The sequence below is a fragment of the Protopterus annectens genome, chromosome 1.part1 (assembly GCF_019279795.1).
Source record: "Protopterus annectens isolate FY-2018-M chromosome 1.part1, PAN1.0, whole genome shotgun sequence".
In the NCBI taxonomy this organism is placed as follows: Eukaryota; Metazoa; Chordata; order Ceratodontiformes; family Protopteridae; genus Protopterus; species Protopterus annectens.
The window spans coordinates 1,356,641,791-1,356,660,135 of record NC_056726.1 but is presented as its reverse complement, the minus strand read 5'-3'; the positions used below and the strand labels follow the sequence as shown (position 1 = coordinate 1,356,660,135).

The window sequence follows — 18,345 nt, the reverse complement described above, 5'->3', positions numbered from 1 at the left end:
ACAAATTCACAATGATCCATATTTATCAGTTTTGGTATCACTTTGCCATTTGTTTAGCTAATACAAACAAACACCCTGTAATAATGGTTTAAAATTGAAATGGGTCTATATGAAGCTGGGTCTGATGGGTTTTCACTGTCTTTAGGTAATACAGCCACCACAGCATTCTTCCAAGAGGCTGTGCTTTCCTTCCTTTTAAAATACTATTAAACAAAACTTCCAGATCTTATCACTCCTACTTTCCAACTTCCAAACTTCCACAGTAATACCATCTGTTCTTATGGACCTTCCTGAAGAAAGATTACACATTGCAGTTTTATCTCATTTCTTGCTTTCTTAACTGTTAGCTGTTGAACGTCATCTACCTCTGACCTTGGCATAATTAAGATCATAAACACATTTGTGCTCTTTATTTCCACATTTCTCTGCTTTATACAAATTTTCATAACATTTCTGAAATATCTCTAATACCTCTACAAGATCGCTGTTTTTTTTTTTTTCTTATAGGCTCCCTAAGCTTGGTGAAAACCTCTTGTATTTTATGTTGTCTAAGTCATCATGCTAAACAATTTTGTGCTCTGGCATTATCAAAAAATAGTTTCTTAACAACAATCTTCCTAAGTTAATGCATGTTATACAAATACTCCCGTTTAGCACTTGTTCTAGGAGGTTCCCCTTATTCTACAATATTTAACCTTTGTCAGCCCCTCTAAGTAAATTCTATTACAGATCTCCCTCTCTCTTTTATTTTTATCCTATTTTTGAACTCCATTTTCATTTTATTCCACTCACTAACTATAACTTTTGAAGGTATTTCTACCTTTCCTAATAACTCAGTTTCTACTACCCAGTCCTTAAATTCTTCTCTTTTTATCAGGTAGGTGGGAAAGCACCATTGTCTCACTTTTACTTCATTATCTTGCATTTTTATCTTGGTTTTTATTGGTACGTAGCTTTGAATTAGTTATCAGATATATGTCAAAGCCTTCAGTTAAATACACATTCTTATGAAACACAATTTCTATCTAGTCTAGTCCAGTTATTGTACCATGGGGAATAATATGTACATTCCGTCAGAGCTCCTACTATTGAATTCACATCTTTCATACTGAATATCTGCATGAATTTCTTCAGAAATCTACCTTCTTTTATGTTTTACTTCTGTGTCCACGGATACAAACTCACTATTGCACATCACCTTCCAGTCCCAAACCTACAAATAATATTCCCCGCTGAAAGCTGATTATTTCTCTGAAAAATTTTCTTAAGCGCCATAATAGCATTTTTGATGGAATATAAATATATGCCAATGTAATCCTCCTCCCTTGCCAATAGCTCCACACTACCAAGTCGTATGCCAATTTCCTTCCAAATGTGACTCCTGCAGCATTGCTACTCGCACTCTGCATTTCTTAATATAATTTCCTTTTTGTCTACATTTGTAAGGACGTCTGTGTTCCAAGATAGTACGGATAGCATTCCCATCATAATAAAAATTTGTTCCCACTATTATACATGTCATGATTTTACGAATGTGTATTTCCATTTTCATGTTACATGAACACACTAATGTTTGGCAAACTGATCTTTTGTACAGTTGTTTCTTCTCATCTCCATTTAAACCTATGTCACATTTTCAAGACTTTTTGTTTTAATGAAAAACCTCAAACAGAAAAAACTAAATAATTTTACAAAACACCCCAACCCTATTAACTTAGAAGAAGCACACAAAACTATGTAAATATTCAAAAGAGAAGTTCTCTACTCCCCTCCCAGATATGAAAAGCGACTTATATGCTTTCAGAAAACATTAAAGACATTAACTTTTAGCCCTAAAATGTGCACTGACTATCTTTAAATAAAACTAAATTGTACATTGCGCTATTAAATACAACAAAGCACTAAGGCAGCTATCACTTATTCGCAAACCATAATTTCAAACTTTATTTTTCTATGAACTGCTTGCCATTGTACCTTTAAAGTTTGCATTTCCCTCAGCAAAGAATATTCAGATCTCTCAAGATTAATTGCTTTCACCTGCAGGCAGCTCATCTCCATGAAAAAGTAAATACAGTCCACAGGAAAAGAATTTCGCTGTAAAGGGTGATACAATTCAAGAAGAACTTCACAACTCTAAGTGCAACTGTTTATTTTGTACATCAACACACAGGTTAAGCGCTTTCATCTAACATAGTAGACTTCTTCAGAACACAAAGTAACATTCACCTCAAGATTATATATCCCTCCTAACCCAACACATTAAACAATCAAGACAATTAAAATTAGATAATACTAGTCCATTAAAGTGCTCAGTGCTCTCATTAAAAACAAACTAAAAGATATTCTTGTACAAGGAAAACCTGACTAGTGCTGAACATAAGATCTTATGCAATTCCTGTATAGCTAAATTTTGATGTTTGCCCCTACTAAGTGGGTAGAGTGCAACCATATTACCATTAACCTTTTAATTCTAATATAGGCTTGATAGAAATACTGTCATTGATTCCCGGGTGGGTTGTAGCATTCAAAAATATTTGCCATCGAACCTCCCTCTCATCAAGTTTTTTTCTGACATCACCACCTCTGGGACTGACAAGTATGTGCTCTAAGATAGCAAACTTAAACATATCACAGCCAGAACTTTTCAGTAGGCGTCTATATAAAGCATTGGTTATTTCTTTCTTTCTAATACAGTAATACTGATCGTATATTCTGTTTCTTAAGCACCTGTTGGTTTTACCGACATAAAAACAGGAACATTTTGTACATTTTGCCAGGTATATAACATGTTGTGTCCTACAATTCCCATTCCGGAACCTCAATGTTGTGTGGTTCATGTCTTCCAATGTTAAAGTGTCATCCTCCATTATTGCGAAGCATTGGTTGCATTGCCCACATTTGTGTGTACCCCCCATTTTCCTATTACTATTATTCTGAGTACCTTTATTATTCACTTTTTTCTCAAACCTACTCTTAAGATTACTTGCAGTTTTGTGTACAAAGGTGGGGTATTCTCCTAAAAATGGATAGACATTCCCATCCATTTTCATGATATTCCAATTGGATGTTAGTATCTTTTGTATTTCCTTAGAATGGTTACCATATAGTGATATGTACGCTCGTGGAAAGGGGTTAACCTTATTAATAATTTCATTATCTTTATTATCTGAATTTCTAGTTTCACCTCCCAATAGGGGCTTGTATTTTTTACCCCATTCTCCCTTGACATATTTGATAGTATTGTTTATAAGGGCTATAGGGTATCCTCTTTTCCTAAACATATTCCCTATAAAATCCAGTTCTCTGACCATGTCATTAAAATCAGATGTCATTCTAGCTGCCCTAATGCATTGCCCCTTAATAATGCTAGCCTTTTGGCTATAAGGATGGCAGCTGGAATAATGTAAATATGCATTACTAAATGTACTTTTCCTATGTATTTTGGAACAGAACTGGTTATTAACTATGGAAATATGTGTATCTAAATATGATATAACCTTTTGATCAATATTGTGTGTGAATTTCAAATATTCACAGGTTGTATTTATATATTTAAGAAACTTTTCTAATTCATACAAAGAACCATCCCATAAAATAAAAATGTCATCCAAAAATCGTACATAACAACTCATGTATTTGTACCACTCACCCTTAAAAACACATTCTTCTTCCCAGTTTAGTAAAACTAAGTTTGTGAATATTGGTGCGCATGCTGCACCCATAGCCACACCATTATTTTGTCTGTAGTATTCTCCCTCATAGAAGATGTAGTTGTGTTTTAACACAATTTCCATGAACTCGGTCAATAACAGGATTTTATCCCATGAGCATTCACCGTATTTGTGAATACTTCTCTCAAATCTCATCATCCCATCCTTTTCTGGGATGCATGAAAAAAGATCAAGGACATCTATAGTTACAAATGTCACTCCCTCCTTACATTTGTCGGCAGTTAACCGACTCAAAAAATCCCATGAATCAACTATGATGTGGGACACTTTTTTATATACTGGTTTGAGCCAAATGTCTATTACTTTGCCAAAAGGAAAAGCTTTTGAGTTGCTGCCAGAAATAATAGGCCTAAATGGTGGGTCCTCCAAGTTTTTATGTACTTTTGGTATCCCCACAATGGTGGCTAATACCAGGGATTTTACCTTTAAGAAATTACAGAATTCTAAATCAATCCTATTGTCCAGAAGAAACTCTTCTAGATAAAGATCTAGCTTGTGGTGCCCCACATTTACCTCATTGAGGGAGGATATTTCATAATTTCCCGAATTAAGTAAAATTGCATGCATCTTGTTGGTGTATTCATCAGTATCATATAAAACTACACCCCCTCCTTTACCAGGTTTCATAACCCAAATATGATGGTCTTCTTGTATTTATTTTAAGACAGCAACCTCCTTTTCACTCAAATTGCGTCTCTTTTCCTTTTTATTTTTACACAAATTGTATAACCTCTATATATCTTTAGTCACAACCTTCTCATAAGTGGCTAGGGTGGAGTTCATGGGTGGGATAAATGTACTACCCTTTGTAAAGGGCTTACTCACCGGTACACTGTTATTATCATGGAAATATAAAGCCAAATTAAGTTTCTGCATAAATACTTTAAGTTCTATAATATAATCAGTAATATAAAATAGGGTGTTGGGGACAAATTTCATCCCCCTGGAAAACAATGAAAAATGTTCCTTTTCTAATTTAAAACTTGTGTAGTTAAAAATAGTAAAATCTCCTAAACTAAAACATATATCATTGTGTTTGACAATTTTTAACTCCTCTTCTACCTTCTCCAATTCTGATTTTCCCAATTCCCCCTCTGGGGGGTCTCTCTCCACCCCATTTGGCGTGAAATAGGGTGTGTCTCCTGTCTGTGTCCTACACATTTGTTTGTTCCTAAAAAAATCCCTTTACCATAATTTCTACTACTGTATGATTTATTTTTATTATTGAAGTCCCTACCTGGGTACTTATGAAAATTTTGTCTGTTCCCTTGTGTTTCTGTGTTACTTTTATAATTACTCCATCTGTATGCTTGTTGTCTCTCATACTGGTCAATGTCCCTTTTTATTTTTTTACATTTTCTATCAAACTGTTCATTGCAATTTCTATCTACCCATTCATATTGTTTGTGGTAAAAACCTTCCAATTCGGTAAACAACAAATCTTTGTTAACTCATTGACAGAGGTCATATATCAATACAATTGTGTTTGCTATCATGACCTTGTATGTAACATGGTTTTAGAATTATTAATTAGGGTGTAACTGCAGAAATGCCTGGAGGTTAATAACAACATTTAAATGCTCAATTTCTTGCATTAATGCACATATTTTCTTATCATTACATTTCATTATAAACTCCATAAAGCTGAACCCAAAATTGTCAAATAATTTGTTACATTCAAGCGTATTACTTTCGTCCATGTCCACTCCCATGGGTTGTTTAAAAAATCTTAAACCCATGGGTACAATCTTGAGTTCAAGACACCTTTTAAGATAGATATTGTCCATTTGTAGGGTTTTAACTGTCCCCAACTTCTTGCCAAAGTCATAAATTAAATCTTTCAAGGTTTTGTCATTCTCTTTGACAAACAAGAAACCAATGCCAATCTTTTCCTTGCACTGACAAGTAACAAAATCATATTTACTGTTAAAAAATTCATCTAAATCTTGTTTTTTATAATTTTCATTCTGTTTAAATGCATTACTAGCTTGTGGGTTAACAGTACCTGTAGTGATAGTTTGCCCGACTACCGAATAGGTTTTTTTGGGAGACCATCCGCTTAGGTTTTGCTTCCGATATATTAAACTCGTCCTCCGATCCGCAATCATCCCTTCTTAGAAATTCAATAGAAGGATTTAACTGCAATTTGTTGTTATCATTGGATCCATGAGAGGGTCCGATAAGTAAACCGCCATCTCCCTGGCCATTGGGGATGGAATTTGAATTTTTACTTCCACTTACTAAACGCGATGACGTCATCAATAGCATTCCTTCGTTCCTCCCCTCAGGCTGACTGATAAGCTCCATCAGTCTGGTAAGCTCTCCTTTAATAATGGCCATTTCCGACTGTAGTTTTTGGATTTCATCCCTTCTTCCTGGAGAAAAAATAGATGGCAGTTCGTCTAAAGAATCCATTCACCCAAATGCTACAATGTAAAGTCAAAAATACAGCGAAAAGCAACTATTAAATACAGTCCACAGGAAAATAATTTTGCTGTAAAGGGTGATACGATTCAAGAAGAACTTCACAACTCTAGGTGCAACTGTTTATTCGATACATCAACACACAGGTTAAGCGCTTTCATCTAACATAGTAGACTTCTTCAGAACACAAAGTAACATTCACCTCAAGATTATATATCCCTCCTAACCAATTAAACACATTAAACAATCAAGACAATTAAAATTAATTAGACAATACTAGTCCATTAAAGTGCTCAGTGCTCTCACTAAAAACAAACTAAAAGATATTCTTGTACAAAGAAAACCTGACTAGTGCTGAACATAAGATCTTATGCAATTCCTGTATAGCTAAATTTTGATGTTGTTTGCCCCTAAGTGTGCAGAGCGCAACCATGTTACCATTAACCTTTTAATTCTAATATAGGCTTGATAGAAATACTGTCATTGATTCTCAGGTGGGTTGTAGCATTCAGAAATATTTGCCATCAAACCTCCCTCTCACCAAGTTTTTTTCTGACATCACCACCTCTAGCACTGACAAGTATGTGCTCTAAGACAGCAAACTTAAACATATAGCCAGAACTTTTCAATATGTGTCTATATAAAGCATTGGTTATATCTTTCTTTCTAATATAGGAATAGTGATCATATATTCTGTTTCTTAAGCACCTGTCGGTTTTACCGACATAAAAACAGGAACATTTTGTACATTTTGCCAGGTATATAACATATCGTGTCCTACAATTCCCATTCCGGAACCTCAATGTTGTGTGGTTCATGTCTTCCAATGTTAAAGTGTCATCCTCCATTACTGCAAAGCATTGGTTGCATTGCCCACATTTGTGTGTACCCCCCATTTTCCTATTACTATTATTCTGAGTACCTTTATTATTCACTTTTTTCTCAAACCTACTCTTAAGATTACTTGCAGTTTTGTGTACAAAGGTGGGGTATTCTCCTAAAAATGGATAGACATTCCCATTCATTTTCATGATATTCCAATTGGATGTAAGTATCTTTTGTATTTCCTTAGAATGGTTACCATATAGTGATATGTACGCTCGTGGAAATGGGTTAACCTTATTCATAATTTCATTATCTTTATTATCTGATTTTCTAGTTTCACCTCCTAATAGGGGTTTGTATTTTTTACCCCATTCTCCCTTGACATATTTGATAGTATTGTTTATAAGGGCTATAGGGTATCCTCTTTTCCTAAACATATTCCCTATAAAATCCAGTTCTCTGACCATGTCATTAAAATCAGACGTCATTCTAGCTGCCCTAATGCATTGCCCCTTAATAATGCTAGCCTTTTGGCTATAAGCATGGCAGCTGGAATAATGTAAATATGCATTACTAAATGTACTTTTCCTATGTATTTTGGAACAGAACTGGTTATTAACTATGGAAATATGTGTATCTAAATATGACATACCCTTTTGATCAATATTGTGTGTGAATTTCAAATATTCACAGGTTGTATTTATATATTTAAGAAACTTTTCTAATTCATACAAAGAACCATCCCATAAAATAAAAATGTCATCCAAAAATCGTACATAACAACTCATGTATTTGTACCACTCACCCTTAAAAACACATTCTTCTTCCCAGTTTAGTAGAACTAAGTTTGCGAATATTGGTGCGCACGCTGCACCCATAGCCACACCATTATTTTGTCTGTAGTATTCCCCCTCATAGAAGATGTAGTTGTGTTTTAACACAATTTCCATTAACTCAGTCAATAACAGGATTTTATCCCATGAGCATGCACCGTATTTGTGAATACTTCTCTCAAATCTCGTCATCCCATACTTTTCTGGGATGCATGAAAAAAGATCAGTGACAGCTACAGTTACAAATGTCACTCCCTTGTTACATTTGTCGGCAGTTAACCGACTCAAAAAAAATCCCATGAATCAACTATGATGTGGGACACTTTTTTATATACTGGTTTGAGCCAAATGTCTATTACTTTGCCAAAAGGAAAAAGCTTTTGAGTTGCTTTTGAGAGACTTCTTGACTTCCCACTGAACATTTGCTAATGAGAAAAAAAAAAAAAAAGCTAATATATTTGCAGATGTAAGAAATCTGGCAAAAAAATAAATAAAAAATGGCACCCTGTGTGGCTGCAGCTGTGTCAGCTCATTCTGGAGATGTGCATATTTTTGTCTTGTTTTGCACAGAAAATAAATATCGAAAAAAAATCAGTTTCTGCACTCCATTTGAAGGTGCAATAACTTACAGCAGACAGAAGTTACTAGAAATTAAACAGTCAAACATCTACATGTTGCTGGTTGGATGCCCTGAAGTCTGCAGAGTATCTGGGGCCTACTACTTGCTCATAGCTACAACAGCTGGGTATTTTAACTCTTCACACTCTAAAGTGCCTAAAACTGGTAGAACAGGTTTCTGGAATGCGTTGGACAAAAAAAAAAAAAAGAGAAAGACATGTTAGAGAACAAGGAAAAGAGGTTGCAAAGCAGGTATTGATGTAAAGTTAAAAGCAAACCACTACAGGCCTGTACTACCAGCTATACTGCTAGCTAATGTGAGATTACTGGATAGCATGAAGGACTACATGAGACTGGAACTCTCCAACAATAACAAGGTGAAAAATACTTGTTTATTTTTGATTACCGAGACGTGGCTGCATGACAAGATAAATGATGGTGCACTAAACTTAGAGAATTTTACACAGTTTCATGCAGACAGAAAATATACACTCTGTGGAAAGGCCAGAGGAGATGGAGTCTGCATCTATGTTAACAAAAGATGGTGCAGCAACTGTGAAATCTTACCATCACATTGCTGTGAGAACTTAAGAGTTCCTGTCCATTAAATATATACCATTTTACTTGCCTAAGGAGTTGAATGGGGTCAGTGTAACAGAGGTGTATATCCCACCTAGTGCCAATACCACTGAGGCTCTAAATAAACTAATCTATCACATAGGTTCATAGGTGTGTACTAGGCTAATGGCCCCTGGGCCTTTACAAGCCTAGCCATAGGATTACCCTGGCATAATGCCACCCAACCTTAGTTCCCAGTGCATCTGTTGAGTAGAGCCACTGGTGTTATCCCCAGGGTGAATTTTCTGTTTCCCATCCACTCATCAAGATTTCTCTTGAAGAGGGTCAGCGAGGTGCTCTGCTTGACATGTATGGGAAGTCTGTTCCATAGCATGGGCAGTCTCTGGGTATGAACTTGTCCCTCCAGAATGTTCTGTTAATTGTGGTAATGAGGTTGAGGTCTCTGGAGCATGTGGTGCGGAGGGATTGGGATTTCTTTAGATGTAGCATTTCTAACAGAGCTGGGTCAGACATGACTTTGTAAGTCAATCAGAGATCGCCGCTAAGTAGGCGATATGAGACAGAGAATAGTTGGAGTTTTTTGAGTCTGTCCATATAGGATAAGTGTTTAAGGCCTAGGATCCTCTTTGTGAGGTACTTTTGTGCCCTCTCCAGTTGTTGCAGGTATATAGTGAGGTACATGCCAAATGGGCATTGTACTCAATGATTGGCCTAATGAGGGAAGAGTAGAGGGAGACATGACCTCTTTCTTCCTGGATGCAAAACCCTTAGTAATGAGATGCGCCACATAGAAGGACTTTCTGACTACAGTGCCAATGTGGTGATCAAAAGAGGGGTTGCTGTCAACCTGTGTTCCCAGATCTCTTATAACGTCTTCATGAAAAACAGGTTTTTCCCACAGGGGATGACGACACATTTTTTGGCATTGAGCTTAAGGCCATGGTTCTGACACAAGCTGTTGGTCACAGTGAGGCCATTCAGTAGGATGTCAACATAACTTGGGGAGTTAATAATAGCTCCCAACCTGCAATCGTCTGCGGACTTTGTTAGCTAGAGACCCTTCGTGTTGGCCTGGACTTCAGAGAAGTAGATACCAAACAGGAGAGGACCCAGGTCCAAACCCTGTGGGACTCCAGTCGTGACTAATCGGCAGTCTGACTTGGAGTCGGCTATTTTCACACTGTGGGTTCTATCTGCGAGCCAGTTTGCAACCCACCTGGTGATACAGGGGTTGATGCCAAGCTTAGTGAGTTTTTCTATGCTTCCTGAGTGGGGAATGGTATTAAAAGCCTTGGCCAGATCAAGGTAGGCTGTATGAACCATCTTGCCTTCATCCACAGCTCTGGTGACCGACTCAAAGAAGTTGACCAAGTTGAGCAGGCATGATCTACTCTTCACAAAACCAAACTGTGTGGGATCCAGAGTTTGGAGATTCCCTATATCCTTGTTTATTAAGTCCATGATGATGCGTTCCATAGCTTTGCATATCAGACTTGTCAGGCTAATGGGGCGATAGTTCCCAGGGTCTGTAGTCGCTCCTCCTTTGTGGAAAGGGATGACTGTAGCAGTGCGCCATTCGGCAGGGACAAAGCCTGAGGTGAGGCTGTGAATAAACAGGGCACACAGGTAAGGTGCCAGTTCATTCTTTAGTTCATGTAGAACACAACCAGGGATATTGTCAGGTCCCATAGGAGCTGTATTCTTGGCCTTGGACAGTGCTGTTGTAACGTGTGCAGCAGTAACACTGGGTGCCTGGTAATCTAATGGTATTGTGATTGGTCTTTTGGGGGAGGAGAGGGGCATAAAGCTGGCACTGAAGCTATCGGCCAGTATACTATCCGTTGACTCGGTATAGGAGGTACCATTATGCAGTAGCTCAGAATAAATCTGAGTATTGCCGTGGAGATTACATAACTATAGAAGGCCTTGTGGTTGTCTTTACTATCTGCTGCAATTCTGTTTTCATACCTAGCTTTATTGTATTTGATGAGAGATCTCAACTTTTTGCCGAGGCAGGTAAGGGAGTTTTTCCAGTCTTGGGATTTCACCTTATTCCGCATCAGTTTCCTCATTCTGTTGTAGAGTTTGTTTATGACAGGGGACCACCAGATTGGAGGAGAGTGTGTCTTGGTTCTGCTGGGTATGGCGAGATCCATGCATTTGTGCACGTGTTCGTACAGTGCACTGGTGTATGATTCTACAGTCATAGGTTTATAGGTAGGTACTAGGCTATCAGCCCAAGGGCCTAAGTAAGCCTAGCCAACAAGGTTCCCTGGCTTATGCCACCCAAGAAAGTTATTTTCCTGAGCCCCTGTCGAGCAGAGCCACAGAAGTGATCCCCAGGGTGTATTTCCTATTTCCCATCCACTCATCAAGATTTTTCTTGAAGAGTGCTAATGAGGAACTTTGCTTGACATAGATGGGTAGCTTGTTCCAGAGTATACAACTATTCTCCATTTGCATGGGTGCCATGAAGTTAGCCACCTCCGTTTTCAGGATCTCAAAGTTAGCTTTGGAGAAGTTTTCCATGGCGGTTACCTTTGCTGGGGGTGGGGGGGTGAGAGGGATGTGGACTTCCAAGGTGATTCGTTTGTGGTCGGATCTAACCAGGGTCGAGCTGACTATTGGTGTAGAGCAACAGTCCCCCATGTTAGTAATGACCAGGTGAAAGATGTTGCTACCTCTAGTGGGGGTAAGAACGAGCTGGTCCAGGGCACTGGAATTAATGAACTCCAGGAAACGTTGGGCAAGTGTATTGGTACATGTGTAGTTAACCCAGTTAATGGACAGCGCAGTGGTGCAGCGGTAGCATTGTTGCCTCACAGCAAGAGGTTCTCCGGTTCAATTCTCGGCTGGGGTGCCTTCTGTGTGGAGTCTGCATGTCCTCCCTGTGTTCGTGTGGGTTTCCTGCGGGTGCTCCGGTTTCCTCCCACATCACAAAGACATGCATCTGGAGTGTTTCTCCCCGGGCCTTCGCTGAAAATTGGCTTTGTTCCAAGTCGGACTTTCCCAGTTAACAAATGTTAAATAAATAAAATAAAAAATAAAATGGAGGGGTAGTTGAAGTCGCCTAGTAAGAGTGTGTTAGGTTGGACCCTAATATTCTCCAGGGTGCTTAGGAATGTGGAGTGCGAGTCTATCTATAGCAGGCTATGACCTGAATCTCTGTCTTACCCAATGTTAGCTGCACCTGAAGTATCTCTGATGCATTGTGTTGGGCTACCAGTCTGGAGGTGTGCGCATCCTTTATGAATATGGAGACGCCACCACCTTTGGAGCTTCGGTCTAAGTTCTGGGGCAGAAAGGTGTGGAATGAGTTTATTGCCTGGTAGTGCAGGGGTGCTTTCTGCTGCCTTGAACCAGATCTCTGTTACAGCACAAATGTTGATGTTCTCCATTTTAAGGAGTGCCTCGAGCGAGTGCAGTTTGAGATTTAGACTTCTAGCATTGAACAACATGACCCTCAGATTGCATTTGTTTGTAGCTGTTACTGTGGTAATTTGGTCTTTGGAACACCGCCTAAAAAAGGCACTGTAGGGGTGGCAAGAGCCTTGGCCTGTATCCAGAAGCCCAGGGGTGACAGATGCAGGCCATCTCTGGCAAAGCAACGAGGTCTGTCAATCATGCCATCTCAGGCAGACAGATACTGGAGCCCCTTAGAATGACACCAGAAACTTGGCCAACTGTTGAAATCAATCATTTTCTGCTTGTACTGTGGTATCATTCTGGGTGATGATAGGATGTTGCTCAGGGCTAGGGTCATACCCTCCTGGGCTACATAATCAGAGAGATCCTCCATGTCTCTTTTTATGTAGTCCAGGGAGGTACGTCTCAGGTCATTCACACCCACATGTACAATGACAGAGTCATATTTGTAACTGCTGTTGAACGACCTGAGTGCATGCGTTATGTGTTGGATCCTAGCACCTGACAGGCAGCTCACTGTTACTTTCTCCTTATTCAGCCTAGTGAGTGGGACATCAGTGTGCCTCACTATTGAGTCACCTATGACTAGTGTATTGGGCATGCTGTTTTGCCTTAGCGGCTTTGTTTGAGTGGTACACTGTTTAGGAGAGTTGCGTGTCTAGTGATTAGTATTGTGTTGTGGTGGTCGAATGCATTTCTGCCTTGGAGGGCTCTGCTGCTTGGGTATATTTTTATTGAGAGCCTCCGCGAAGGTGGGTGTGTGGTTTGTGTTTTTATGTGAAGGTAGTGTTGGTGTGTGTTCCAGAGGGCTATGTGTTCCATGTGATGTGGTGGAAGTGTTGACCTTCTCCTCTTGACCAGCTATTCTGGTCTTGGCTGGAGAGTGCGCGGCTTCCAATTTGGATATACAAGTGCATCTCTTGCAAGTCTGAGTGTTAGAAGCAAGAGGAGAGGGTTGTCTGTGTACATGAGGCAGTTGCTACATTGCCTCAGGATGCCCAAGTTCACCAGATTAATAGGTGAAAGCACAGGGAACTGACCTTTAGACATGCCTGGCAGGGTGGGCATTGATAATAAGTACTAGATCTGCTTCCTTGTAGAACGTTTAGTGCTGGTAGCACTTGTGTGCTACAATAATTGCTACAAGAAGTCTGGTAAAGTGCTAGACTAATAAGCTAGTATAAGTGCAGGAGAGGAGAGAACTAGTAGATCTAAAGGAAAAATTGAAGAGCAGGCTCTGGCACCGTCAAACAGTCCTGGATACAGCAAGTCTGTATCTGGACTATACTAGTTACAGGAAAGGCGGGAAACAAGAGCAAACGCAGGCTTTTAAACCAGAAAGTTGAGAAAGATGGAAAAACTGTCCAAACGGCCAATAAACTACAATTTCTGGGCCAGGAACCACTCCTCTTGTGGTAGATAGGCTTGGGGGGCTCAAGAGCTTACAAACAGTCCTGGATACAGCAAATCTGTATCTGGACTAGACTCGTTACAGGAAAGGGGGGAAACAAGCTTAGAATTTTTTTTTTTTTTTTTTTTTTTTTTTAGTAAAGTGGAAAAGGAGAAAGCTGGAACAAAAGTTAATTCAAGGTTAAGAATCTAAGTGGGTTGGCCTTCACAAATGTTCTCTCTCTGTTAGGTATAATAAACTAATGACACTAGACTGGGAGGAGTGTCCCAGATCAAATATACAGTACAGGCGGGCAACTGCAAAGCCACCAAGTATAAGAACAAGACAACAACAGGCGGGGTGGGGTGGGAAACTATTACAGCTACTAGTTGTAGCCACTAAATGAAAGTTTTAAAACAGATGAAGGAGCAAGGAGACTCTAGAGAATGCTTTTAACTGCAAACAAATCAGTTATATGATACCTGACTAGAACACAGAAACCTCAAAAAATAAAAAATGCACAGAAAAGCACAGATAGAGCACCCACAAACAGAAAATACAACTGTCAGTATGAAAAAGCAGTTTACAGTTAAGTAATTCAGTAAACATGCAATTAGAGTAATGAAACAGTATCTAGCAATGAAAAATATAGTTAAAACAGTATAAAACAGTACAGAAATGCAGTCAAACAGTAAAAAAAGCTTTATAACAGTGCAAAATGTAGTAGATCAACTGCATATCACAATTATAAGAGTTACAAAAGTGTAATTCAATGAAATAAGTGTAAGAAATAACTTATCCTGCTCTTGGAATTTTAAGGAATTTCTGCTTAGTCTCAGTAATGAATCACAATCCACAGCCTGGTAAATACACATGGGTGAGCTGCACAGCAAATATCCTGACTTTGTACATATGACAGATGGTGACTAATAAAGCAGATCTGAAAGAAGTACTCCCATGCTACCATCAGTATGTGGACGTTCTTACAAGGGGGTGACAATATCCTGGATAAGGTGTACATAAACTTAAAGAAAGCTTGTAAGGCAGTGCAACTTTCACAAATGGGAAACTCTAACCATTATACCATTTTGCTATCACCAGCTTACAAACCTGCACTGGTTAGAGAGAAACCCAAATAAACAAATCAGGGTATGGCCCGAGGGGGTTATGCAGGCCCTCCAAGACTGCTTTTAATGAACCAACTGGGATATGTTCAAGGAGGCAGCCACAGTGAATCGGCATCTGAACACTGATGAATACACTGAGGTAGTGATGGCATACATTTCAAATTGTGTTGATGGGGTAACAAATACCAAGAGTATGGGACACGACCAGCTTATTAAAATGTATATTAGTCTCAGTTTATTAAAGATGCTATGATATGATTGTTAAAAAGCAAATATAATTTGTATGCAGGGCTGGGAAAAATACAGATTCATAAGCTACAGTATTGCTGTTGCTTAAACTGCATTTTTTTAGTATGTAATAAGAGAGAATAGTACGTCTTGCATGAAGTCGAGGCATGTAGTCACTACAAAAGGAATTTGTTAGCCAGACTCATCCAGGCTAGGAGTACATTGTTGCTAGGGCAGGTTTGAAACATCCCAGGTCAGACATAAGACCCCTTGGAACCAGGTGGATCATGTATAGAAAGGTGTTCACATGAAGTCAGAGGCAAAAATCACGAGGAATGAGGACATTTGCAAAGTTTTTCATTTGGCAGAATAACTGTAACGTAATGAGGCTGCATGACCAGGTCAGGTAAGAAAATGTATAAAACTACAGTTTTCTATATAAAGTGAGAATGCTTCATCAAGAGCTATGAAGACAGACTCCCAGTGCTGTAAGAATACAATTTCTGTTTGCACGTCCTGAAGTGTTGTTCCTGACTGAAGGCATATAAGGTAAATTCTTAATGTTATTTATTTATGACTATAACAAGTATCACTATTAGAGCTAACCAGAACCATGGCTTACCCCTAAGATATATGAGCTTCTGCAGGAGAGATGCACAGATTAAAGGGCTAAGGACAAAGCAGCCCTAAGTGTAGCAAACAGTAATCTGACTTGGTATGAAGGAGGCTAAGAGGGAGTATGACAGAAAGGTACAGAGCCACTTTGAAGACACGAGGACTGCAAGGTGACTATGGTAAGGCATGCAAGAGATCACTGACTACAAAATCAGGTCAGCACAGTGTGAGGACAGCATCAAACTCCTGGACAGTTTGAATATCTTCTTTGGTAGATTTGAGGAAAGAAACAAAAGGTTTTCACTAAAGCTACCCACTGATGAAAAGAATGCAGTACTCAACGTCAGCACAGAGGAGGTAAGAATAGATCTAAGGAGAGTGAAACCCAGGAAGGCTGCTGGCCCAGACAATGTACTGGGCAAGATGTTAAAAGGCTGTGCTGATAACTATGCAAAGTGCTCAAGGAAATATTTAACATCTCTCTTGCCATGGCAAACGTACCCTCATGCCACATGAGTGGCTGATCAAAAAGCATCTTTCATCATGCCTACCTCCTGATTTTGGCCCTCTGCAGTTTGCATACAGAGCTAACCAATCCATGGCTGCTGCCATATCAGTAGCACTACACATCTCCCTTGAGCATTTAGAGAGCAAAGACAATTATGTGAGGATACTGTTCATAGACTTCAGCTCTGCATTGAGTATGGTGGTACCAATGCAGCTGATAGAAAAACTGGCACATTTAGGAATCAGTAAACATCTCTGTAACTGGATCCTGGACTTCCTGACTGAGAGACTACAGAAGGTGTGTTCAGGTAAGTAAACATCAAAGTCCATCATGATTAACACCTGGGTCCACAGGGATGTGTTCTCAGCCCATTGTTATTCACCATCCTGACCCACGGCTGCTATGCTAAGCACAAGTCCAACCATATCATCAAGTTTGCTGATGACACCACAGTTGCGGGCCTCATCACAAATGAGGATGAGAGAGTGTAGGGAAAGGAGGTGGGATCTTTGATAAGTTGGTGCTAGGGGAACAACCTTGAACTGAATGTAACATCATCGACTTCACGAAAAGGAAGAACAAACTACCCAGTGCTCAAGATCATGGTGAGAGTGTGAAGAGGGTTAAGAGTATGAAATTCCTGTGTGTACACATATCAGAGGCTCTCTCGTGGTCAGGAAACACCAGCCAACTGGTCAAGAAAGTGCACCAATGTCTCCACATTTTAAGAAAGCTGAAAAAAGCTAAGCTTCCTTCTCATATTCTCTCCACCTTCTATAGAGGTGCAATAGAGAGCATCGTCACCTGCAACATCACAGTTTGGTTTGGAAGCTGCACAGTTACAGAAAGGAAGGTGCTACAAAGAGTGGTGAGGGTCCTAGAGAAGGTAACAGGTTCCAGTCTTACACTGATACATCTTTATTCTGCAATAAGCATCCAAAAGGCCACCAAAATAATGCAAGACAACATGCATCCTGCACATGGATTTTTTAAGCATCTGGCAGGAGATATCACAGCATCCGCTGCAGAACTACAAGATTCAGTAAAAGTTTCTACCCTACAGTGATTAGACTTCTGAACTTGGCACTAGTCCCAGGGGTTTGGACACATAAGTTAATTTTTATTTATTTGTGCAATATATGCTTATATATATTCCAAGTAAGTGCAATATTTATTTATTATATCTATAGTCAATACTATTTAACTCACTCAAGTGCAATATTAGACAAATAACTTGGGTATTTCAATCTGTAGTGTGTTTTGTTTTACTTTAAATAAGGTAGTTAATTTAACTCAGGATGGTATTCTTTTCATATACAAGTGTTGGTAAATGCCTCTGCTCTTTCCTGCGTGTACTGGGAATACTACTGTATTTGGTAGTAATGTTTATTCTTCTACTTGTATGTGTTGTTTCACTTTCCTTTGTAATCTCAAGAATTGAACTGATGCAAGAAACGTCATTTAGCTAAATTTTCTAAATGACAATAACGTTTACTTTGTCTTTGATTTTTCATGGCTTTTATTTTGTATTATTTTTCAAGCCTACTTGCAAACAAAACAAAAACACTTGTTTATAGCTTAAGCCAAGGGCATTAATCCAGGCATTCTTATAGAATATCTTATTTCATCATATAATCAGTATATACTCCACCCCCACCATCAACCCTGCAGCCTAAGATCACAGCATATTAACATTTAAACTGGCTTTTGTCTAGCCTTTCTTCTCTGTAATGCCTATATTTCTTAAAACTAGAAAAAGTACTTGCTATCTCTAATATCATTAGTACGTACAACAATCACTGAAGAGACTCCCCCCACATTTAAAATATCCTGGACTACACATTGCCAAAACTGTTGTACAGCATATAACATGCAGTTTATATCACAAAATGTTACAGTTAATTTTTCCCCTTTAGTATCCTTCTAAACATTAATGATGTGAAGTGGGACATATGCTTTACATTCCACCCACAAGTTTAACAAAATCAACAAACGCCTAGCCTTTCTCAGTCAATTTTTTCTTACAAAGGCACATTTCACA

General features: G+C 38.9%; 1 protein-coding gene across 2 annotated transcripts in view; it reads right to left on the bottom strand.

Moving 5' to 3' along the window:
• Positions 1-18,345, bottom strand: part of ELAC1 (elaC ribonuclease Z 1) — a 167,462-nt gene that overhangs the window by 95,695 nt on the left and 53,422 nt on the right. The window contains exon 1 of one of the 2 annotated variants that reach the window (XM_044082126.1): positions 5,737-5,893. The exons of the other annotated variant lie outside the window; for it this stretch is intronic. Within the exon in view, the coding sequence (XP_043938061.1) occupies positions 5,737-5,839 (103 nt within the window). The 5' untranslated portion in view covers positions 5,840-5,893. Of the gene's footprint in view, positions 1-5,736; positions 5,894-18,345 lie in introns of those variants that run through there. 2 annotated transcript variants of the gene reach the window in all.